This window comes from Mobula birostris, chromosome 9 (assembly GCF_030028105.1).
Source record: "Mobula birostris isolate sMobBir1 chromosome 9, sMobBir1.hap1, whole genome shotgun sequence".
Taxonomy (NCBI): domain Eukaryota; kingdom Metazoa; phylum Chordata; class Chondrichthyes; order Myliobatiformes; family Myliobatidae; genus Mobula; species Mobula birostris.
The window spans coordinates 52,613,174-52,638,847 of NC_092378.1; the positions used below are offsets into that span (position 1 = coordinate 52,613,174).

A 25,674-nucleotide genomic window follows, 5' to 3' on the forward strand; every position below is an offset into this window, starting at 1 on the left:
GGAAAAGATGTCAGAGGTAGGATTTTTACACACAGAGTGGTGAGTTTATGGAATGCCCCGTCAGCAATAGTTTTAGAGATAGGTACATTAGGGACATTTAAGAGATTCTTAGATAAGAAAATGGATGATAGAAAAGTGAAGAGCTATCTCGGAGGGAGGGGTTAGATTGAACTTAGAGTAGGTTTAAAGGTCAGCACAACATCATGGGCTGAATGGCCTGTACTGTGCTGTAGTATTCTATGTTCTATGTTGGGTATGTTCAGCATTTTCTGTTGTTCCCTCCAGCTGGAGTGGCTTAGTGAGGGACAATAGGGTTTCTCTGTCACCAGCTCTGGGATCAATGCCACCCTGGTTATCTCAGGCTGCCAAATGATTTTTGTTTGTGAAGACAGAGGAAGGTAAATCAAGTACATTCATTGGGTTCTGCTTCGTTCACCTTTCTAACCAACTGGGTGATGGAATTGCCATCAAATTGGTGTCTAGTCTGGTAAGAGTTGGGTTTGTGCAAAAGTGTCCACGCTGCTTTCCTCCTGATAATGACATGGGTCTGGAAGTATGGGAAGACAATGGGAATCTCTCACCACTGACCTGGAGTTCACTTCACCATAGCAACATGACTGCAAGAGGGTTTTCAGGTGAAGAGCAGGAGTGCTTTCAGTGCACAGATCCTTAAGCACTGCCCACATAATCACCAGCTTGGAACTGGATGACATTCTCTGGGGCTGGGTCTCAGGAAGCTGCCCACTATCCATTCCCACTGATCTTTGTGAGATGGGGGTGGGGGCAACGGTGCTGGATCGTCAGGCTGGGGAAAGGACCTGCAGGACTTGAAGAGGGAGTCTTAAGGGAAGATGCAGTGCTGGACAAGAGGTACTCCATAAATTTAGTATGGTGTCTGGGTGAGATTCAGAATAAGGAAACTCATTTTTTAGATAGAACTGAAAAATCCTGGCCTAATGTGGGCAAATAGGATTAGCATGGGTAAACATGGCTGAGTTGGGCTGAAGGGCCTGTTTCTGAGCTGCATAACTCACTTTTTCAGATGATCTAAGAAAGGTAACACATTGTCAGGAAGGCCATGTGCATTCAGCAGGCTCATAGTTCACATACACCAAGGGCATGTTCTTACACAGTGCAAGTTTTGAAGAAAATCGCTGACCTGAAATTTGAACACTTTTTCTCTCTCCGCTGTATATTTACAGGGTCTTGTGTTTTTATTTCACATTTCTAGCACTTGCAGTTATTTGTTTCTGTCCAATGCATGCTGCTTTTGCTTACTGTCGACATAGAATGGGTGTGCGCCCACTGCCTGTTACAACATTCGGTGTAAAATGGACACTATCAATAAGAAAGCACAGCAACACCTCTATCTCCTCAGGAGGCTAAAGAAATTTCTTATGTCTCTTTGATCTTCACCTATTCTTATTGATGCACCATATAAGGCATCATATCCAAATGCGTCATGGTTTGGGTTGCCAAATGCTATGTCCTAGACCATGAGAAACTGCAGGGAGATGTGGACACAGCTCAGCACATCATGGAAAACAGTCTCCCCTCCATAATTCTCGCTGCCTCAGTAAATCAGCCGGCATAACAAAAGACAACACTCACCCTCTCCCATCAGATAGAAGGTACAAAAACCCCGAAAGGACGATTAAGATGGACTCTTGCCCTCACAGTCTCCACCTTGCACCTTATTGTAGGTCTCCTGGTACTTTCTCTGCAACTGTAACACTTCCTTCTAAATTCTGTTACTCTTTTCCCTTGTACCAGCTCAATGCACTGATGTAATGAAATGATCTGTGTAGATAGCATGCCATACAGTTTTTCACTGTCCCTCAGTACAAGACAATAATAAATCAATTTACCAATAGCTATATTAGGATCAACAACTGTATATAACTGGACAGTTCTGAGCTGTAACTTCAGAACAATTCAGTACAGGGTAGGCAAGGACAAGCCAATAATTTTGCAGAAGGTGGGATTATAGGAGGGAATCCAAGCTACTATGTGCTGGGAAATCAGGTGGTGCATGGAACATAGAACAATTCAGCACAGGAACAGGCCCTTCAACCCATGATATCTGTGCAAAATTCATGTTAAGTTAAACAAATCTCTTCTGCCAACATATGCATGTACCTATATTTCCTGCAATATTCATGTGTCTAAATGCTTCCTAAACACCATGATGTATCTGCTTCCACCACTTCCCAGCAGCAACCTAATGGAAACTGACTGGTGCCAGGAACAACTCTTTTTGACTGGAGTCTTCAGTTTTGACTGTGTGTGGGTGGATGGGAAGTAGGAGAAGGACTTGTTTCATTTTGCTGTAGTTCTTTTGTCACTTGTGTTCTGTGTTGTTCTGCCAAGCATTGTGGGCATGCTATTTGGTGTCAGAATGTGTGGCAACACTTGCAGGCTACCTCCCCCCCCCCCACAACATTATGTTGGTTTTACGTGTGATACATAAACTTGAATCTTGAAAAGGGCCCTGAAAACCTAACGTTTTCGGCAGCCCTATGTTGGACTGTGATTGTCTGCCAGTTGCTGAGCCCAGATATTTTCATGTCTTAGAAATGGAAGAACCTTTCATGATGCTTATGCTTTATTGAAATCTGTATCCAGAAGCACTCAGAATCATTGCTGCAGTCTGCCTGTTTCACCTGTCTATGAAAGCAAGACCATTTCCCCTGCAGTCACCATTCTGTGTGCAGCTGAGGGAAGTCTTTGTCTGATGGATTTGCTCTCTTCCACCTCTTGAAGACAGACCTTGAAGGGTTCACTTCAGCACCGGAAGTCATGCTGAAGGCCAGAACCTGGGTCTGTGAATCTCTGCGAGTCCATTGGAAAAGTAGGGGGCCTAGAGTCTGCGAATCAACGAGTCCATTGGAGGCTGGAGGTCGAAGAAGACAGGTTGTCCTAGGGTTAGAGGACTGTGCATTTGCATGGGTGGATGGGTGAGGATGAGAGGGAGGGAGAAATAAGACTTGTTTCACTAATAATGCTTGGTATGTTCTGTTTTGTTGTGCTTTGTGTTCTGCTGAGCATTGTGAGCATGCTATGTTGGCACCAGAATATATGATGGCACCTGTGGGCTATGGCCAGCGCATACTTGGGTGTGTTGGCTGTTGACACAAATGACACACTTCATTGTACGCTTCGATATAAATGTGATGGATAAATCTGAACCTGAATCTGATGCCTCCAGCACATGATGCAGATGCATCTGACTGAGCTCCTCAGTTAAAGCCAAAGCCATGAGTATGAGGACGGACTATCATTGGCTCGGATGGTGGAGGTAACAAGCTAGGAGCTAACCAGGTGAACCAATGACAGTCCATGACAATATCTGGGCAGGTCTAGGGATCTTCTCTCTTCAATACTATCTGCTGACATACTCCTCCTTGGACTTCTCCATCGTTTCTTTCTCTGGCAGTTGGAAGCCTTCAGATAACAGCTGGAATACTATTATGTCCAGTCTAGGGAGCAGGCAGCAGGGATGACAAGGTATTCAGAGTACTTCAGGGCATCCCCAGAGTTCCACAGCACCCAGCTGGGGACACTGCTATGTCTTCAGCTCTAGGATTTCAATGGACCATGGTGGACTGCACATAGAGCTTGGCTATCCCTCAGGAGCCTTCCCTCTATGCACTGCGGCAGCAGAAGTGTTGAGATAATTAGGGTCTGCCTGAGAATAAATGAGCAACGTGAGCTCCCCAAAAACACAGCATTGTCTATGGGGGAGTATCCTCACATAGCTACAGGCCTGTGGACAGCATTTACTATTTGAATTTGGGTTAATTCCATTGGCTATGCCAATCATTCCTTCACCCTGCTATCCTCACAAACCCAAGTCTGTTGAAAATGAAGTTCTATGCAGTATAACTCTACAGTCATAGAATTATACAGCAAGGAAACAGACTATTCAGCCCAACTACTTTATAATGTCCATGCTGCCTACCTGAGATTAAAGATAGCATGGTTTAGCTTTATTTGTCATATGTACTTTGAAGTATACAGTGAAACGTATCATTTTGCACCAAGGTAAATCAATGGGGATTTTACTAGGAAGCCCACGTGTCGCCATGCTTCTGGCACCAACATAACATGCCCATAACTCATTAGCCCCCAAACTGCACGTTGTTGGAATGTAGGACGAAACTACATTCTCCTTACAGATAATGTCAGGACTGCAACCCTGATCTTGCAGCGGGCTCTGTAAAATGTTGTGCTAACCGTAATGCTACTGTGCCCATTTGCCAGCAATTGGCTCAAATCCCTCTAAACCTTTTCCTTCCATGTACCTGTCCAAATATGACTTTTAAATGTTGTAATTGGAATCACTTCTACCATTTTACCTGGTAGCTCAATCCTTGTCCCTCTGAGTAAAATAGACTTTACCCCCCGCCGCCCCTTTAAATATTTTCCCTTTCATGTTAAACCTCTGCCTTCTAGTTTTAGACTCTCCTAACCTGGGAAAAAGTCAGTTGCAGAAGTTGCAGCACAGAAAGGGATAAGATAATATCCAGGGGTAAGAAAGCTCTTTGAAGAAGAGTTTCTTCAGAAAGTTCTTTAAAGAGCAAAGTTTCCCTTTGCACAGCAAAGGTCTGGAGCCATTTGTCATACAGGGACAAGATCTTGTCATCTTCAGAAGTTTTCGGATGACTCTGCCATAGTTGGATGCATCAGCAAGGGAGATGAGGCTGAGTACAGGGCTACGGTAGGAAACTTTGTCACATGGTGTGAGCAGAATTATCTGCAACTTAATGTGAAAAAGACTAAGGAACTGGTGGTAGACCTGAGGAGAGCTAAGGTACCGGTGACCCCTGTTTCCATCCAGGGGGGTCAGTGTGGACATGGTGGAGGATTACAAATACCTGGGGATACAAATTGACAATAAACTGGACTGGTCAAAGAACACTGAGGCTGTCTACAAGAAGGGTCAGAGCCGTCTCTATTTCCTGAGGACACTGAGGTCCTTTAACATCTGTCGGACGATGCTGAGGATGTTCCATGAGTCTGTGGTGGCCAGTGCAATCATGTTTGCTGTTGTGTGCTGGGGCAGCAGGCTGAGGGTAGCAGACACTGACAGAATCAACAAACTCATTCGTAAGGCCAGTGCTGTTGTGGGGATGGAACTGAACTCTCTCACGGTGGTGTCTGAAAAGAGGATGCTGTCCAAGTTGCATGCAATCTTGGACAATGTCTCCCATCCACTACATAATGGACTGGTTGGGCACAGGAGTACATTCAGCCAGAGACTCATTCCACCGAGATGCAGCACAGAGCATCATAGGAAGTCATTCCTTCCTGTGGCCATCAAACTTTACAGCTCCTCCCTTGGAGGGTCAGACACCCTGAGCCAATAGGCTAGCCCTGGACTTATTTCCTGGCATAATTTACATATTACTATTTAATTATTTATGGTTTTATTACTATTTCATTATTTATGGTGCAACTGTAACGAAAACCAATTTCCCTCGGGATCAATAAAGTATGTCTATGACTATGACTAAGAACGTAACAGAACAATTTAAGGACCACCTACCAACTAAGGGCCAATTAATTTACAAACTTCAAGGTATCGTCAGCTGTTTGATTGAAGTTTCTATTGACTTTTAACACCTGTATTGTGAATGACGATTGATTTTGCAAGTAAGGAATTTGAACATGCAGTACTGTGCAAAAGTCTTAGGCACATATATAGCAAAAGTGCCTAAGACTTTTGCACAGAAATGCAGCAAATTTGTGTATTCTACTGTATTTGTCAATGTGGAGCGGGGAGTGAATTTGTAAATCTGGAGGGAGCAAAAGATGTTGGGAATGGTGAGGTGGAGTAGTGCGGACTGGTGGCAGAGAAGGAGTGCCAGAGGTGGGGTGTGGCACACCCATCCCTGAGACACCAGGCAAGGTTATTTGATTCCAAACAATTGGTTTATTGATCATTACGGAATGTTTCTCTAGTGCTTTCTGCTACCTCCCCTCCCTGCCCCTTTCCCACTCTCAGTCCACATTAGAAACCCATATCAGAATCAGGTTTATCATCACTCACATATACCATGAAATTTGTGATTTTTGCAGCAGTAGCAATACAGTCTGAGTTTTCAGAGTCCGGTTAATCAGTAATGACACAGTAACCTTTCAACTTATCTGTGCCCATCATGATTTTATAAACCCCTGTAAGTTCACCCCTCAGCCTCCATTGCTTCAAGAGAAACAGACCTAGCCTCTCCAGCCTCTCCTTACAACTCAAGCCCTCCAGTCTGAGAACTGTGCTCTCTCTGAACACACAACTTTGTTGACTCATCTGGTGTAGTGGCGGGCTGCCGACGGAGAGGAAATGACACGGAGCTGCTTCTTCCATGTGGAATATTGTGAAGTTCATGGCTGAACAAGATCTGCGCCTGTCCAGCCAGAACAAGAGTTTGTGGATGGAGTTCTCAGATTCAGAATCACTGACATACAGTATGTCATGAAATTTGTTGTTTTGTGGGAGCAATACAGTGCATGGCATAATAAATCATAAACACAAGAAATTCTGCAGCTGCGGGAAATCCAAAGCAATGTACACAAAATGCTGGAGATACACAGCGGATCAGGCAGCACTCATGGAAATGAACAAACAGTCGATATTTTGGACTCTGGAGAAGGGTCTCAGCCTGAAAGGTTGACTGTTCATTTCTATAAATGCTGCCTGCCCTGCTGTGTACCTCCAACATTTTGTGTAAATTAACATGAGATAGTGGGCAACTCAGTAGCATAGCAGTTAGCATAACACTTTACAGTACCAGTGACATGGATTCAATTCCTATCACTGTCTGTAAGGAGCTGGCACATACGTTCTCCTCATGACCACCTGGGTTTCTTCTGGGTGCTCTGACTTCCTCCCACATTCCATAAATGTATGGGTTAGTAGGGGTTAATAAGTTGTGGGCGTGCTATGTGGATACCAGCGACACTTCCTCGGATTGTGTTGGTCGTTGATGCAAATGATACATTTCATTGTATGTTTCAATTTATGTGTGACAAATGAAGCTAATCTGTAAACTCCAATAAAAAATAAAATGGTGCTGAAAGAGGAATGGTGAGGTAGCGTTCAGGGGTTGAAGGACCATTCAGAAATCTGATAGCAGAGGTGAAGAAGCTGTTCCTAAACTGTTGAGTGTGGGTCTTTAGGCTCCTGTACCTCCTCTCTGATGGTAGTAATGAGAAAAAGGCATGTCCCAGGGGCTACACTGCTGAAGGTCCTAGGTCTTGCTTATCACTGCTGTTGGGCACCTTAGCCTCTGGATACATTGCTCCTTGGAGAGCTGGAGTTCAGAGTTTGTATCCTGGATCATTGGATCCTTCCCCAACTCATTCAGTGTCCCCAGAAACATTTGCTTTACCTTTGGCCTCTGCCAACTAATTATGCAGTATAACAGTTGTACTTTTCCCAGCAGCTACATAGCAAAGATCTAACAGCCCAAGTGATAATTCTGTAGCCCAATTAAGGTCTCCAGCAACTTCGATTTAGTTCCTAGAACCCAGGGTCTCTACACCTCTAGCTGGCACATTGTATGTTTAAACTAACCAGGCAGTCCTTTCAGCAACAGCTGCTGGAACAGCTGTTGGTATTTTCAGTCAGAGTTCCAAATAAACAGGAATATACAGTGTACATGGAGTTAAACAGGATGGAAAACAGGCCCTTGTAGCTCCAGCAGCCTGGATTCAATCGTAACCCTTGGGTGCTCTCTCTGCGGAGTTTGTACCTTCTCCCTGGGACTGTGTGGGTTTCCTCTGAGTGCTCCAGTTTCTTCCCATGTCTCAAAGATGTACAGGCTGGTCGTTGATTGGCCACTATAAATTGGCCCTCATGTAGGAGGATGGCAATTGAGTGGGTACGTGAGAGAGGCAGTAGGCTACAGGGAAATGAATGAGGTAGGTAGGATTGACAGGAGTGTGTATAGACCAGGCATTGACTTGATAGGTCTTCTTTGCTGTAAGGATACTTGAGATATGAGAAACATGATCCAGATTCAGTGGGGACCTCTCTGAACAAGATTCACACAAGGATAGTGGCCCCCTATATCTGGTAGGGCAGACATCTTGTGTACTAGCATGGACGTACTGAGTGCACAAGTTGGCAACTCTGCCATATCTATGTGACTTGTACATGAGGTAACTGAAACACCCCTACTTTCCTCCAATATCTGTTGGGATCGTTCCCCACAGATATCCCTCCAGGCACTTATCCCTGCAAGCTGTCCCTTCACTTCCTCCCTAACCAACATACCGGCTCCAAACTGGTGAGATAAAACTTTACCTGTGTGTCTGTCAGGGTCATTTATTGCAAACAAGAGAAAATCTGCAGATGCTGGAAATCCAAGCAACCCACACAAAATGCTGGAGGAACTCAGCAGGCCAGGCGGCATTTGTGGAAAAAAAGTACCGTTGACGTTTCGGGCCAAACCCTTTGGAAGGGTCATTTATAGTATTGCTTGCAGCTTCTTTCACATCGTTCAGACCCAACGTAGGTCGGGGGACTGCTTCGTCATGCACCTTCACTCTTGTCTGCCGCAAAAGGCAGGATCTCCTGGTGGCTCTTCATTCCAATTTGCCTTTCCTTTCCCATTCTGATATGTCTGTCCATAGCCGCCTCTATTGCCAAGATGAGGCTAAACTCAGTTTGGATGGTCAGCACCTCATATTCTTTCTAGGTAGCCTCCAATCTAATGGCATGAACATTGATTTCTCTAAGTTCAGGTAATTACTCCCCTTCTCTCTTTTTTCATTCCCCATTCAGATTCCATTCTCATGCCTCTTCTTTTCCTCATCTCCCTCGGGTACACCTCCTCCTCTCCTTTCTTCTGTGGTCCACTATCCTTTCCTATCAGATTCCATTTTCTTCAGCCCTTTACCTTTTCCACCTATCATCTCCCAGCTTCTTACTTCACCTCCCCTGCCCTACGCACCTCACCTGGTCTCACCATCTGCCAGCGTGTACTCTGTCCCCTCCCCTGATCTTCTTGTTCTGACTTTTGCCCCCCCTTTCTTTCCAGTTCTGATGAAGGGTCTTGTCCTGAAATGCCAATTGTTTATACCCCTAACTTGATGAGTTCCTCCAACGTGTGCGTGCGTGTGTGTGTGTGTGTGTGTGTGTGTGTGTGTGTGTGTGTGTGTGCGTGTGTGTGTGTTGCTCCTGATTTCCAGAATCTACAGAATCTCTTGTGTTTAGTTTGCCCCAAACTAGTTTCTAGAGCAAGAGCTCCAAAGGAGGGAAGTTTAAGGGCAGGAGCAATGGGAACGAGAGTCAAAGATTTACCGATGATAAAAGTGAAGAACTGGGAACCCATCGGCTTGTCTCTCCACCAGATATTCCCCAATATCGTATCGAAGGCGCGTCCACAGCAAAGGAGGGAGGCAGATGATATCTTTGTTTGGAGGTGACCAGTATTGGTAGATATCGCCAAGAACCTCATCGTCCAGTGACAGGATCTCCTTCAGCTCAGCCTCAGAGAGCCCACTCCTGCAATATTACCACACAGCACCGTAACACACCTTTCTGTAGAACAACACACAAGACTGGAAATAAAGCATACGCCACTGTACAAGATTGAAAAATAACAGGTGTCACAGTAATGTAGTGGTTATTGCATCGCTCTACTGTGACCTGTAATTGGGGTTTGATTTCTGCCACTACCTGTAGAGGCTTTGTACATTCACCCCATGACCACGTGGGTTTCCTCCAGCTACTTCCCACATTCCAAAGACGCATTAGGGTTAGTGAATTGTGGGCATGCTACATCGGGATCGGATGTGTGGCAACACTTGCGGGCTGCCCAGTATAATCTTCACTAATATTTGTATGTTCTGATGTACATGTGACAGAAAGGCTAATCTTTATAAAAATAATAATGTGCTACAATGCTGAATCAAAAATGAAACAAGATCACGTGCTCTTAATGAAGCTATATACTTTGTTAATTTAGTGGCTGTGGGCATTGCTGGCCAAGATTGGTAATTGCCCTTGAGAAAGTAGTCAGCTGGCCCCGTGAAGCCCAGGAATCCTTCTGTGAGAATACCTTGTCCCATGTCTCAGTAATGTTGGATCAGGAGTTCAGGATTTAATAAAATGAAACATGGAATACTGTCGATGGTATGTTTCTTGGAGAGAAACCAGGAGCTGGCAGTGCTCCAGTTCACCTTCCCAGAGGAAAAGGTCATGGGTCAGGGAGCTACTGTTGGAGTCGCTCAGGAAGTAACTGCAGAGCAACTTATAAGTGACCTTGAGGTCACTGCTGCTGTGGGGATGAGTGATCAGGGTGGTGAATAAGTCACAAAGGAAGTGGTGTTTTTAAACGTTGGGGGAGCTGCATCCAGGAAGTGATGAATATATTATAGCAGCTTCCTGACCTCTGACATGTAAGTAAGCCTGTGGGAAAATGAGAGGGAGAGGGAAACAGAGATAGATAGAGAGAGATTCAGACAGAGATAGAGGGAGACAGAGAGATACAGGCAGATAAAGTGAGAAAGATATATATAGAAAGAGAGTGGGGGCAGGGGAGAAACAGACAGAGATAGATAGATAGAGATGGGTAGAAGGAGAGATGAAAATGAGAGATGAGAGTGGCTCAAAAATGGACCCACGGAGGATACTGGAAGTTTTGGTATGGGAAAGGGAGCCAGTGATTTATTTGGGAGTTATGACTGGATTAAATAGAATGGAATCTGGTGAGAGTGAAGTCATCCAGTGGAATGATGGTGGAGAACATGATGGAAAGTTTGTTGAGTTAAGGGTTGCAGAGAGATTAGAGAGGATGACAAAGAAAAGGTAACAACTACAGTCAATCAGAACATTATCAGTGACACATGGTAACATGTATGTACTTTGATAATACATTTACTTGAATTTTGGATTGTGGGTATGCTATGTTGGTGCCTAAAGAGTGGCAACACTTGTAGTCTACCTAGTCAATACTTGTTGATTTGATTTGATGCAAATGATGCAGTTCACTTAATGTTTTGATATACATTGTCAAATTAAGCTGATGTTTTAGGAAAGAGCATTTATGGTTTCATTAACATATCATTTCATTATAACTTTGCACTTTCAATCAACCATTGCTTCATTCAGATGAAAACTATTATGGTCTCTCACTCTAACCTGTCCCCCTTTACACCCGCCAACTTTGCTTCCATAAGTTCAAGGTGCCAGACCAGTATGATATTGCTACATTTCACTACCAGGTATTTCTGGACCTCTGAAGCCCCAATAGACTAATACTGCTCACTGTTCCAGAGTCAGCCTGCAGTACAAGGGTAGTCCTCAGCTTCTCTTCTGCATGCTCCCTTCTTGAACCTGATTCTACCTCCTGCACCTTCAGATCTGACAAGAGAAGGAGATTAGAGACCGAAGTTGAAAGTTTATGCTCTGTTTCCTCAGCCCGTTAAGGCCACATAATTTTGTGGCTCCACTCTTTTGTCCCTTCTGTCGTTCAGAGTCTGAGGGGAGACCTAATACATTTATCAAATTGTGACAAGTAGAGAGTGGCAATCTTTCTCCCAGGGTAGAAATGTCAAATAATAGAGGACATGCACCTAAGGTGAGGGGGAAAAGTTGAAAGCAGATGTTCAGAGCAAGTATATTTTTACTGGAAGGTGATACAGTGGTGATGTTTAAGAGGCTTTAAGATAGGTACATGACGAAGCAGAGAATGGAGAGATATGAGTTATGTACAGACAGAAGGAATTTATTTAAATTGGCATCATGCGCAGTGTAGTCACTGTAGGCTGAAGGGCCTGTTCCTGTATTGTACTGTCCTGTGTTCTGTGGTTGGGAGCTCTCATTTAACAGTAACTTTAACTTCTTAGTGTCGGAGTTATCCAGCAGAGGAAACGTTCTTCGACCCACCATGTCCATACAAAGATTTTTACCCATTTACACTAATCCTGTACCAGGCATGTATCCTTCTGTGCATTGTGTATATTTAGATGTCTCTAAATTCCACCATCCCCTCTGGCAACATGTTTCAAATAAAAAAACATTCCCTGTGCAAAGAAACAAACCCCTCACGCCCTCTTAAAAAACTCCTTCCTTTTGTCTTAAGCTTGTTTTCATTATCCCTTTCACAGGAAAAAGATTCTGTCTACATCATCTATGCCTCTAATAACTTTACATTCAGTACTGTGCAAAAGTCTTAGGCATCCTATTTTTTTTATTGGTTTCAGATGGTATGACCTGATTTCAATATTATTGAGGCTGTCTGGGATTACCTGGAGAGACACAAGCAAATGAGACAGCCAAAGTCTGCAGCAAAACTGTGGCGACTTCCTCAAGATGATTGGAACGACCTACTCGCTGATTTTCTTATAAAGCTGTTGAACAGTGTACAGAATTGATGCAGTTTCAAAGGCAAAAGGTGATCACACTAAATATTGATTTGATTTAGTTTTTTTTTACTTTTTACTGCTTTTTACAGCAAATGTTTTGATATCTAGAAATTTTATATTTCATTACGTTTGAAAGCATCTTCACTTACAGAATTTTTTTACATGCGCCTTAGAATTTTGCACAGCACTGTAACTCCATCGGAGACCCTTGTCCTGAAAAGGAGTGAAGTCAGACCCACCTGGAGCAGGCGATGTACCCCAGAGCATGTGACACGAAGGTGCGGCCATGCTTCTTTTCCAGCCGTGCATACAGGAAACGCACGGCCTCCCTGGTGCCTTTGGCCACACACAGCTCGGATTCCAGGCCGTAGGAGCTCCAACGCTTGGCTTCATCAAAGCACAGCTTGAGCATGAGGGGCTGCCCACAATGCTTGAAGCTGTCGAGAATCAGCTCCTGCTGATGTTTGGTGAGCTTTCTCCTCACCGTTGACATCAGCATGGCAATCGCCTGCTGTCCGTGTTCATGGGACAGCGGCTCCACCTGAAAATAACACTCCTGGCTCGGTATGGCTCCTTGTAGAACATTTAAGATATTGTGTTCCTCAGGTAAAGTAGAGACGATAAGATGGACCTTTGGTGGACATTCCTTTGGCAGCCAGTGTAGCCTGTGTGCACCATCGTTGGGAGATAATTGGTCCAAAGAATCGAGGATGAGGACCAAGGGTGCCTTGTTCTTCTTGGACACTGTGTTCAGAAGTCTGTGAAAGAATTGGACCAGCTCATTGTAAGAATTAACAATGTGCGTCAAAGGAGGTTTTAGCCCAAAGGCAAGGCACACTTGGAAACAGATACTTTTCAGCACAGTATGAATTTCAGAGCTCAGTGCTGACGTGCCCAGAAGCCTGGTAACTACCACCGTCCCGCTACTGAGACATTTCCCGACATCCTCAGCGAGTTTAGACATGACGGCTGTCTTCCCAGTCCCTGAAGGGCCATAGATAATCAGCGGCCTATGGGTGCATTTGTTCTTCAGTTCGATACTTTGACAAATGTTGGTGATGAGCCCGACACGGCCACAGAAGATGCTGCGTTTCTTGCAACAAAGGGACATGTGGTGACACAGCTCATCAAACAGCCAACCCATCTCATCCTGAGCCTTTTGCCGATCAGCAACCCTCCTGACAATCTGCTGCTTCACGTCCTCGACAAACGTCTGACACAGGTTCTGGAGGTAAGCGGCATGGTCTTGGCTCCATTTGTCTGGCACTCCACTTGGCCACCTCACCTGGTGCACACTGAGAGTTTTTGAATGCTTGCCAACAATCTCGGTCTTTAGACTGGTGAGAAGTTCCTGAGCCTCTCTGTCAATGCTCCCTTTGCTGGTGATGTCAACAAATCTGTGTGCTTGCTGCCTGTCACACTGATCCAGCATGTTGGGGATGTCTCGGATGAAGATCGAGGAGCACACATCTCCTTGTTTTGTTTCCCGGAGGCCACAGTCAATCTCCCATTCGGTGACTGCAACACAGAGGACAATTTGACTATTACAAGTGTAGCCACAATTTTTTTCAGTCAACCCAGGGCATAGTGTACGGTTAAAACATCCACCAAGGGGTTTGGGTTACACACCTGACGTTTTCCCACCAGATGCCCATTGTACTGGCCAATAAATGTTTTCAAATGGTTGTAAAATTTCCTAGAATGGAAATGCCAATGCCCAGAAATGGAAAAGGCCACAGAAAGTGGTGGAAACACCACAGCCCATCAGATGCAAAGCCCCCCCACCCTTGAGTACTTTTACAAGGAGAGCTGCCACTAGAAAGCAGCATCCATTATCAAAGACCCCCACCATCCAGACCATACTCTCTTCTTGCTACCTCCATCAGGCAGGAGATATAGCACTCCACCAGGCTCAGGAAGAGTTACCATACAACCATCAGGCTCCTGAACCATTGTGGATAACTTCACTCCCCACTCCTCTGAACTGATTCTATGATCTACAGACTCACTTTCAAGGACAACTCATGTTCTCAGTATTATTTTTATTTGCACAGTTTGTCTTCTTTTGTGCCTTGATTGTTTGTCAGTCTTTGCTTAGAACCATAGAACACTACAGCACAGAAAACAGGCCATTCGGCCCTTCTAGTCTGTGCTGAAACTTTATTCCGCTAGTCCCATTGACCTGCACCCAGTCCATAACCCTCCAGACCTCTCCCATCCATGTATCTATCCAATTTATTCTTAAAACTTAATAGTGAGCCTGCATTTACCACGTCAGATGGCAGCTTGTTCCAGACTCCCACCACTCTCTGAGTGAAGAAGTTCCCCCTAATGTTCCCCCTAAACCTTTCCCCTTTCACCCTAAAGCCATGTCCTCTCATATTTATCTCTCCTAATCTAAGTGGAAAGGGCCTACTCGCATTTACTCTGTCCATACCCCTCATAATTTTGTAAACCTTATCAAATCCCCCCTCATTCTTCTACACTCTAAGGAATGAAGTCCTAAACTGTTCAATCTTTCCCTGTATCTCAACTGCTGAAGACCCGACAACATCCTAGCGAATCTTCTCTGCACTCTTTCAATCTTACTGATATCCTTCCTATAGTTAGGTGACCAGAACTGCACACAATACTCCAAATATAGCCTCACCAATGTCTTATACAACCTCACCATAACATCCCAACTCCTATACTCAATACTTTGATTTATGAATGCCAGGATGCCAAAAGCCTTCTTTACAATCCTGTCCAGTTTGTTTGTAAATCCCATTGCATTCTTTTTTCCTATAAATGCCTGCAAGATAATGAATCTCAAAGTAGTATATGGTAACATATGCATATTTTGTTATAAATTTATTTTGAACTTTTGAACTGTAAACATTTGTCCATCCAAGGCAGACAGGCATCACATAGGATGCCAGTATCATGACCCCCATAAAATCATGGCCTGATCTTCTCATGGTTTGCAAACTTACTTCCATAGGAACGGCAGCCAGAGAAAGGTATCATCCACTTCTCAGGGGTTCCCAACCTTTTTTATGCCATGGAGCCTCACCATTAACCGGGTGTTCTGTGGACCCCAGGTTGGGATGCCCTGAGATGCATGAAGGTTCTCATTTCCTTTAAATGGGCTGCACTTTACATTCATTAATTCTGCGAATTAATTCTGCATCTATAGAGTTAAGGTGTCATGTAGCGCAGAAACAGGCCCTTCGGCCCACTGAGTCCATGCTGACCATCAACCACTCATTTATACTAAACCTGCACCAATCCCATTTTATCCTCCCCACATTCCAATCACTCCCCCCAGGTTCAACTCCATCCCCTCACTGACACACTACGGGCCAATTAACCTCACAGTTTGCACACTTTTGGGATATGAGAGGAGAGCAGAGCACCAGAGTAAACATACGTCATCACAGGGAGTACGTGCAAACTCCACATAGACAGCACCCGAGGTCAGGATCGAACTTCAGTCAATGAAGCTACAGGGCAGCGGCTCTCCCTGTTGTGCCACTGTGACCGCTGGTACTGAAGAACAACATTATGAAAGGTGACAGGATGGTGCAGCTAAAAGAACCGCTGCCTCACAGTACCCAGGACTTGAGTCCATCCTGATCTTGGACCATATCTCTGTGGAGCTTGCATGTTTTCCACTTTCCTCCCACATCCCAAAGACCTGCTGGCTGGTAGTTTAACCAGCCACTGTAAATTGCTCCTGTGTGGAGGGTAGAAGCTGGGGGCACTTGATAAGAATGTGGAGAGATTAAAGTGTGATAATGTGTAGGATTCATGTAAAAAGGGGTAGTAGATGATCAGCACTGTTTTGATGAACTAAAGGGCTTGTTTTTGTGTGATCTCCCCTCCCTCTTCCCGTCCCTCTCCCCCCATCCCCTTACCCCCTCTCCCTCTTTTAACCGTGAATCAACCCAGCAATCAGGACCTGGAACCCAGGCCAGCATTGCAGAGCAAGGGTAACGAAGCAGACCTACCAGTGGCTCTACTTCCTTAGGAGTTCGAAAAGGTTTGTTATGCCACCAAGGACACTAGCAGGGTGCAGTGGCTGTCGGGACTGGCTGCATCACCGGCTGGTGTGGAGGCAGCAGATCACAGGATTGAAAACAACTGCGGAGGGTCACCTTTTGTGTCTGGTGCTCCCAGTGCAGCCTCCTCTATGTTGGTGAGACCCACTGTAAACTGGAGGAAAGCTTCGTCAAGCACCTCCGCTCTATCTGCCGAAAGCAGGGCTTCCTAATGGTCAAACATTTTGATCCCTATTCCCATTCACGTTCCGACATGTCGGTCCATGGCCTACTCTTGTGCGATGAGGGCACCCTCAGGGTGAGGGAGCAACACCTTATATTCTGTCTAGGTAGCCTCCAACCTGATGGCATGAATATCGATTTCTCCTTCTGGTAAAACAAATTTTCCATCCCCCTCCTCTCTTCTCCTATTCCCCACTCTGGCCTCTTACCTCTGCTCACCTGCCTATCACCTCCCCCTGGGTCCTCTACTCCATCCCTTTCTCCTGTGGTTCACTCTGCTCTCCTATCAGATTCCTCCTCTCCAGCCCCTTACTTTTCCTACCCATTTGGCTTCATCCATCACCTAGTTATCTTCTTTCCCCTCCTCCCACCTGTTTCCCCCCCACCTTCCTTTCCAGTCCTGAAGAAGGGTCTTGGCCCGAAACATTCACTGTTAATTAATTTCCATAGATGCTGTCTGACTTGCTGAGTTCCTCCAGTAGTTTGTGTGTGTTACAGAGGGTTGAGGACTCAGCCAGATCCATCAGGGGCACAAGCCTTCCTGCCATCAAGAACACCTTCAAAAGATGGTGCCATTGTCAACCTAAAGGGAACTATTGCTGTCCAGAGTCAGTGAGCTCAGCGCAGTCTGGCCTCATGCCTGTTTGGGAGCAGATAGAACCAAGGTGAGGGGCGAGGGAGAGGGGCTGGGGGTGGAGCAGCTCACCTGACTTGAAGTACTTGTGCTTCGCCTCTTTCTTGATGAGGCCCTCCTCTGCTGCCTGGGAGGCTGCTGTCCGAAGCAGAGCCGCGATTCGTTCCTCCACCTTGGACCAGGCGAGCACCTCCTTCTCATGCCGCTGCCGGTTGGCTGGGCTCGTATCACTGTAGTATGGCAGGTGCGTGGTGATCGGCTGAAGGACGTAAGTGGGAGGGATGGCATTCTCATCTTTCCAGAACCAATCCTGAAGGAGCTTGCAGGAACTGGAATCTGAGGAGTGCTTCATCAGTAGCACCTCAAATTCCTTTTCTTCTATAACTCGAGGGATGGGCCGGTAACCATAGCGACTGCCAACAAGAGCCTACCAGTTCCAGATAAGAGAGTAATTATTCCAGTAGTATCCATGATGGATGTGCTCCTAAGAACACCAGTGGCATTGTCAAGAAGCAGGAAGGAAAATAATGGGAAATTTTTAAAAACTTACGATAAATGTGGGTCCCACCGATACTTTCTGGCAGGACTCAATCTCTCTCAGGCACATCTCTGTGCTCATGTGGTCAGCTGTCAGTGTATCTGGGACTCCCCAGCGCATGTCAACTACCTGAGAGAGTTAGATAGACAAACAGCTTACTGTGTTTATCCAGCACCTTGGGGTGGGGGTGGGGGATGGGTGATGGAATTGTAATCCTCTCCCCACTCCCCCAAGAACAGGTGTTTGTGTCAAATAATTAAACCTTGGATTGTGACAGGGACCCAACTCTAATGCACACCATTCTTGGTTGAACCAAGGTGCCTTGGGGTCCCATTGTGGAACCTCGCTTTGGCTGAGGTTAGGCTGTAATTAATGCTATCAGGCAGAATATTAACATCCTTAGAGGAATTAAAGAGGTCATCCTGGAACCTGCTAACCCTCAGCACCTTTTAAAGGAAATTTCCTGGGATTCAAGTAAAGCAGTAGTAGAAGGGTGCCCTCCTTCCTAAAATGCCATGCCAAGATGTTGCACGTAGCATGACACTTTACAACACTGACTGTAAGATTGGGAGTTTGATTCCTGCTGCAGTCTGTAAGAGGTCTTTATGTTCTTGCCATGACTGCATGGGTTTCCTCTGAGTGCTCCTGTTTCCTCCACATTCCAAAGATGCATGGTTGGGGTTGGTGAGTTGTAGACATGATATGTTGGCACTGGAAGCTTGGCGACACAAATGGACTGCTCTGCACAATCCTTGCTGATTTGATTTGACACAAACGAGACATTTCACTGTATGTTTCAACATAAGTGTGACAAATAAAGATAATCTTTATTTGTATTTTTAAGCTGTCAAGTGAGCCACATTGGACTCCCTACCACACCAATATTTGACCTCCTATCTCTCCCAGCTTTGACACCCAATGCCCCCAGGTTTGACGTCCCTTCCCCACCACACTCCCCGCCACTTAGCTACTTATTATGACTGGCACCCTATCCCCACTTTATCACACTCTTTTCTCCCCCCCCCCCCGCCCCATGTCACATGCCTTTCCCGATCACACTTACACACCGTCACACATTTACTGTCAGGTTTACGCCATCTCACATTCCCCATGTCTTGTTATACATCCTCCCTTTGATTTGTCCCCTCCCCCTTATCGTTCCTCCCTCAGATCACTCCTTCCCAAGGGAGATTACCCTTTCCCTGGGAACAGAACTGCCCTCAATCCCGTATCCCTGAGCTTACCTCAAAAATCAGTCCCAGTTTCTGGCAGAAAGCCTGAACCTCTGGATAGGCTTTGTCGAGGAGAGCATCGCGTTCCATGCACATATCTGTAAAACATGGGAGTACCTGATCACACTGGGAATTCCCATCTGGGTTAGCAGAGCAGGAAAGAAAAGGGTTCCTCTGCAGTACATAAACTTAACTTCAGCTTACAACCTATGATGTTTTAACTTCCCTAATACTGATTGGCACCTGATTAGTTCCAAGGGTTCAGATGGGGCAGAGTTTGTTAAGTGTGTCCAGGACGGATTCCTGTCACAGTATGTGGACAGGTCGACTAGGGGGAATGCCATACTAGATCTAGTACTAGGTAATGAACCGGGTCAGGTCACAGATCTCTCAGAGGGTGAGCATCTAGGGGACAGTGACCACCGCTCCCTGGCCTTTAGCATTAACATGGAAAAGGATAGAATCAGAGAGGACAGGAAAATTTTTAATTGGGGAAGGGCAAATTATGAGGCTATAAGGCTAGAACTTGCGGGTGTGAATTGGGATGATGTTTTTTCAGGGAAATGTACTATGAGCATGTGGTCGATGTTTAGAGATCTCTTGCAGGATGTTAGGGATAAATTTGTCCCGGTGAGGAAGATAAAGAATGGTAGGGTGAAGGAACCATGGGTGAAAAGTGAGGTGGAAAATCTAGTCAGGTGAAAGAAGGCAGCATACATGAGGTTTATTGAGGAATGTAGGGAAGCAAGAAAGGAATTTAAGAAGGGGTTGAGAAGAGCAAGAAGGAGACATGAGAAGGCCGTGGCGAGTAGGATAAAGGAAAACCCGAAGGCATTCTTCAGTTATGTGAAGAAAAAAAGGATGACAGGAGTGAAGGTAGGACCGATTAGAGATAAAGGTGGGAAGATGTGCCTGGAGGCTGTGGAAGTGGGTGAAGTCCTCAATGAATACTTCTCTTTGGTATTCACCAATTAGAGGGAACTTGATGATGGCGAGGACTATATGAGTGAGGTTGATGTTCTGGAACATGTTAATATTACGGGAGAGGAGGTGTTGGAGTTGTTAAAATACATTAGGACGGACAAGTCCCCGGGGCCTGACGGAATATTCCCCAGGCTGCTCCACGAGGCAAGGGAAGAGATTGCTGAGCTTCTGGCTAGGATCTTTATGTCCTCGTTGTCCATGGGCATGGTACCGGAGGATTCGAGGGAGACGAATGTTGAAACCTTGTTCAAAAAAGGTAGTAGGAATAGTCCAGGTAATTATAGACCAGTGAGCCTTAGTCTGTGGTGGGAAAGCTGTTGGAAAAGATTCTTAGAGATAGGATCTGTGGGCATTTAGAGAATCATGGTCTGATCAGGGACAGTCAGCATGGCTTTGTGAAAGGCAGATTGTATCTAACAAGCCTGATAGAGTTCTTTGAGGAGGTGACAAGGCATCTAGATGAGGGTAGTGTAGTGGATGTGATCTATATGGATTTTAGTAAGGCATTTGACAAGATTCCGCACGGTAGGCTTATTCAGAAAGTCAGAAGGCATGGGATCCAGGGAAGTTTGGCCAGGTAGATTCAGAATTGGCTTGCCTGCAGAAGGCAAAGGGTAGTGGTGGAGGGAGTACATTCAGATTGGAGGATTGTGACTAGTGGTATCCCACAAGGATTGGTTCTGGGACCTCTACTTTTTGTGATTTTTATTAACGACCTAGATGTGGGGGTAGAAGGGTGGGTTGGCAGGTTTGCAGACGACACAAAGTTTGGTGGTGTTGTAGATAGTGTAGAGGATTGTCAAAGATTGCAGAGAGACATTGATAGGATGCAGAAGTGGGCTGAGAAGTGGCAGATGGAGTTCAACCCGGAGAAGTGTGAGGTGGTACACTTTGGAAGGACAAACTCCAAGGCAGAGTACAAAGTAAATGGCAGGATACTTGGTAGTGTGGAGGAGCAGAAAGATCTTGGGGTACATGTCCACAGATCCCTGAAAGTTGCCTCACAGGTAGATAGGGTAGTTAAGAAAGCTTATGGGGTGTTAGCTTTCATAAGTCGAGAGATAGAGTTTAAGAGTCACGATGTAATGATGCAGCTCTATAAAACTCTGGTTAGGCCACACTTGGAGTACTGTGTCCAGTTCTGGTTGCCTCACTATAGGAAGGATGTGGAAGCATTGGAAAGGGTACAGAGGAGATTTACCAGGATGCTGCCTGGTTTAGAGAGTATGCATTATGATCAGAGATTAAGGGAGCTAGAGCTTTACTCTCTGGAGAGAAGGAGGATGAGAGGAGACATGATAGAGGTGTACAAGATAATAAGAGGAATAGATAGAGTGGATAGCCAGCGCCTCTTCCCCAGGGCACTACTGCTCAATACAAGCGGACATGGCTTTAAGGTAAGGGGTGGGAAGTTCAAGCGGGATATTAGAGGAAGGTTTTTTACTCAGAGAGTGGTTGGTGCATGGAATGCACTGCCTGAGTCAGTGGTGGAGGCAGATACACTAGTGAAGTTTAAGAGACTACTGGGCAGGTATATGGAGGAATTTAAGGTGGGGCATTGTATGGGAGGCAGGGTTTGAGGGTCGGCCCAACATTGTGGGCCGAAGGGCCTGTAATGTGCTGTACTATTCTATGTTCTGTATTCTATGTTTACCACCTTGCAGTTTCTGCGCCTGACCCTTTGGTTGGGAAAAGTCCCACAAAACGTAAGAAATAGGAGCAGGAATAGGCTATCTGGGCCATTAAGCCTGCTCCACCATTCAATAAGATCATGGCTGATCTGGCCATGGACTCATCTCCACTTACCTGCCTTTTCCCCATAACTCTTAATTCCCCTACTATGCAAAAATCTATCCAACCTTGTCTTAAATATATTTACTGAGGTAGCCTCCACTGCTTCATTGGGCAGAGAATTCCACAGATTCACCACTCTCTTGGAAAAGCAGTTCCTCCTCATTTTACAGTCCTGTAGCCAGCAATGGCCCCTGGGTGAGATGGGAGAGAAAGGCAGGGCACAAGGTAGATTAGAGGTGGGGAAAAGAAAGGAGGAAGAAGTAGTGAAAGGAGGAAGAGGGGAATGAGAGGAGGGAAGGTGAGACGAGGGAGATGAAAGGGAAGGGGAAGGGAGGGAAAGGGAAAAAATAGCGAGGGAATGGGGAGATATAACATGATCAAGAGAAAAATATCTGGAGATTGAGGGGATGAGAAGAGAGGAAAGGGCTGAGGGAGGGGAAGATATGGGGAGGTGAAAGAAGGCAGGAATGGGATAGGGAAAAGGCATAAAGGAAGAGTTGAGGAGAGGGGGTAAGTGTGTCGGTATAGGTTAAAAGAATGAGGGGTAACCATAAGACATCATAAGATGTTTAGCAGGCAGGACAGATAAATGCTGAGGGTCCCAGAACCAAGGGCATAGGAGGGGAAGGGGAGGAGGAAGTAAGGCTGGAATGGAGAGAGGAGATTGGGAAATGGGATGGATGGAGAGGCATTGAAGAAAGCCCAGAGTAAGTTCACAAGAATTATCTCAGGAATGAAAGGGTTAACATTTAATAGCTCTGGGCCTATATTAATTGGAGTTTAGAAAAATGAGTGATCTCATTGAAACCTATGGAATATTGAAAGGCATAGATAGAGTGGATGTGGAGAGGATATTTCCTATATGGGGTGAGTTGAGGGCCAGAGAGCACAAATCTGGAATAAAAGGATGTTCCTTTAGAACAGAGATGAGGGGGAATTTCTTTAGCCAGAGGATGGTGAATCTGGAATTTATTGCCACAGACGGTTGCTTGAGGCCAAATCATTGGGATATCTAAAGTGGAGTTGATAGGTTCTTGATTAGTAAGGGTGTCAAAGATTACGGGGAGAAGTCAGGAGAATGGGGTTGAGAGGGATTATAAATCATCCATGATTGAATGGTGGAGAAGATGGGCTGAATGGCTTAATTCTGCTCCTATGTCTTATGGTCTCATGAGAGAGGAGATGGAAGTAGGGAAAGATAGAAAGGAAAAATGGAATGGGGGGGAAGAAAGATTGAAGGAGTTCAGGCCTTCCTAATTGGCCAGGTTAGAGGAAGGGAGGGAGGGGTGGAGAAAGTGGAAGAGTGCCCCCACAATGCTTCAACAGATGGTGGTCCCCATTAGCTTCAGCCACCAAGGACAGGAGGTGCGAGCGGTGCAAAATACCCAACCTGTAAAAGTGGAGCTGATGAACACCCGGACCACATTGGACTTGTCCCCTGGAAGGCTGACACTCTTCCCCCGGAGCAGAGCCTGCCGATGATTGGCACTCAACATCCCAACAGGAGGGTGCCACCCAGATTGCACGCGTCAGCCTCTCCTCAAACCGCATCCAACTCCTGGTTCCAGCGTTGATTATGACTGTGACTTCAAAGACACCCTTTGCAGAAGGTCCGGGCCAGGAGAACCTCAGGCCTGGTCTCTGGCCTCTTCCCTCCGCCACTCTTTCCACTTCTCCCTCACTTTCTCATTCAACTACACCCTGCTACTTTACTGGCTGAGCAATTTGTGTACAATGTCAGACGGGAAGTTATTGCCTTGACAACCAGTGCTCATTCACGTTTGAGAAAGTCTTGGGTGACACTCGGGAATTTGGCCTGAACAATGGGCAGTATTCTTCCTGTTCCTGGGAGTGCTGTAATCCCTTGTTTAATTATAGGGTGAGAGCCGCCAATATTGACATATAGATTCCCATTGTTACGCCATCCACCATTCTGAGTGTTTCACGCACGGCAAATACCCGTGTCTGCACCAAAAGCTCTCAAACACTGCCCTTCTGTTAGTTTAAACACAAGAGATTCTGCAGACACTGGAAATTCAGAGCAATAAACATAAAATGCTGGAGGAACTCAACAGGTTAGACAGCAATTGTGGAGAGAGAAGCAGTTAACATTTCAGGTCAGGGACCCTTCCCTGATGCCCAGTGTGTCCCAACCTAGCAATCCTATTAGACTCGATCACCACCAATCACACCAACCAGGCTCAGGGACCACTTCTACACTGCTGTTATAGATTACTGACAGTCCTCTCGTACAATAAAAATGGACTCCTGCCCTCACAGTCTACCTCATTATGGCCTTGCACCTTGTCTGCCTGCACTGCACTTTCCCTACAGCTATAACATTATATTCTACAGTCTGTTGGTGCCTTTCCCTTGTTTTACCTCAATGTACTGATGTGATGAAATGATCTGTATGAATGTCATGCAAAACAAAGTTTTCACTATACCTTGGTACATCTGATAATAAACTAAGTTACTGTCGGCCGGAATGTACTAAAATCTGCAAATCAGCAAAGAGGAATGAGCCGAGGGCAGTGGGAACAGACAAGAAAAATGTATTTGTCCTTGCCATGTGGTCGAAGGAATGAAGGCTGCCATTTTGTGAGCTGTTTTGTGAACTGTTTCTTGCTCGGGGATGGCTTGATCAATTGAAAGTGGGCACAGTGCTGATGATCTGCTAAACCTGAGATCAGGGCAGCCTGGTAGCATAGTGGTCAGCACAACGCTTTACAGTACCAGTGACCTGGTTTCAATTCCCACTGCTGTCTGTGAGGAGCTTGTACATTCTTCCCGTGACCGCGTGGGTTTCCTCCGAGTGCTCTGGTTTCCTCACAGTGTCCAATGATGTACCGGTTGGTAGGTTAATTGGTCATTGTGATTAAGCTAGGGTTAAATTGGGGGTTGCTGGGTGGCACACCTTGAAGGGCTGGAAGGGCATATTTTGCTCTGTATCTCAATAATTTAATAGAAATAAATTTAAAATTTCCAAATAAAAAGCTGTTTATTAGATTATGTAAAAATGGCCAGCTTATAGAAAGCACGGCCTGAGGTTTGAAGTAACCTGAGCCCAGTACTTGGCTGGCCTGACTAAAATGGTTTGAACTGGTCTGAGGTCAAAGAAAGTTATCAGAAACACAAGCATTTTGCTCATAGACTTGGGCCAGATCCAATGAGAAGCTGGCACAGGTTAGTCAGAAGAGCTTGAATCAATGAAGTTGAAGGAAAACATATCAGTGGCTCTACTCCCTCAGGAAGCTAAGGAAATTCAGCATATCCCTGTTGACCTTCACCAATTTTTATAGATTACACCATGGAAAGCATTCAATCCAGATGTGCCATGGCTTGGTGTGCCAAGTGCTCTGCCTGAGACTGCAAGAAACCGCAGAGAGTTGTGGACACAACTCAGCACATTACGGAAACCAGTCTCCCCTCTACGGGCTCTGTCTACATTTCTCAATGCCTCAGTAAAGCAGGCAACATAAGTAAAGAGCCCCTGCCCCCCCCCAGCCACACCAACATTTTCTCTTCAGCCTCCTCGCATCACGCCTGAAAGCATGTACCACCATGCTCAAGGATGGTTTCTGCCTTGCTGTTATAAGACATCTGAAGGGACTTCTTGTATGATAAGATGGCCTCTTAACCTCCCGATTCACCTCATTATTACTTTGTACTCATCTCATTTCTCTGTAACTGTAATAGTATATTCTGTATTCTGTTATTGTTTTTACCTTGTACTACTGCAATGCACTGATGTGATGAAATGATCCATATGGAAGATGTGCAAAATAATGGTTTTCACTGTTTCTCAATACATATGGCAATAAGAAACCAATTTTCAACCACCCATTATAGTAT

The 25,674-nt window shown here is 45.5% G+C and overlaps 1 protein-coding gene across 1 annotated transcript in view; it reads right to left on the minus strand.

Annotated features, from left to right (window-relative positions):
* Positions 1–23,315, minus strand: part of nwd1 (NACHT and WD repeat domain containing 1) — a 78,150-nt gene extending 54,835 nt beyond the window's left edge. The window contains exons 1-6 of the mRNA XM_072267281.1: positions 23,210–23,315; positions 19,054–19,139; positions 17,822–17,938; positions 17,344–17,698; positions 12,612–13,890; positions 9,305–9,508 (exon numbers count right to left, since the gene is read on the minus strand). Coding sequence (XP_072123382.1) covers positions 9,305–9,508; positions 12,612–13,890; positions 17,344–17,698; positions 17,822–17,938; positions 19,054–19,139; positions 23,210–23,315 — 2,147 coding nt within the window. The remainder of the gene's footprint in view (positions 1–9,304; positions 9,509–12,611; positions 13,891–17,343; positions 17,699–17,821; positions 17,939–19,053; positions 19,140–23,209) is intronic.
* Between the last annotated feature and the right edge of the window lie 2,359 nt (positions 23,316–25,674).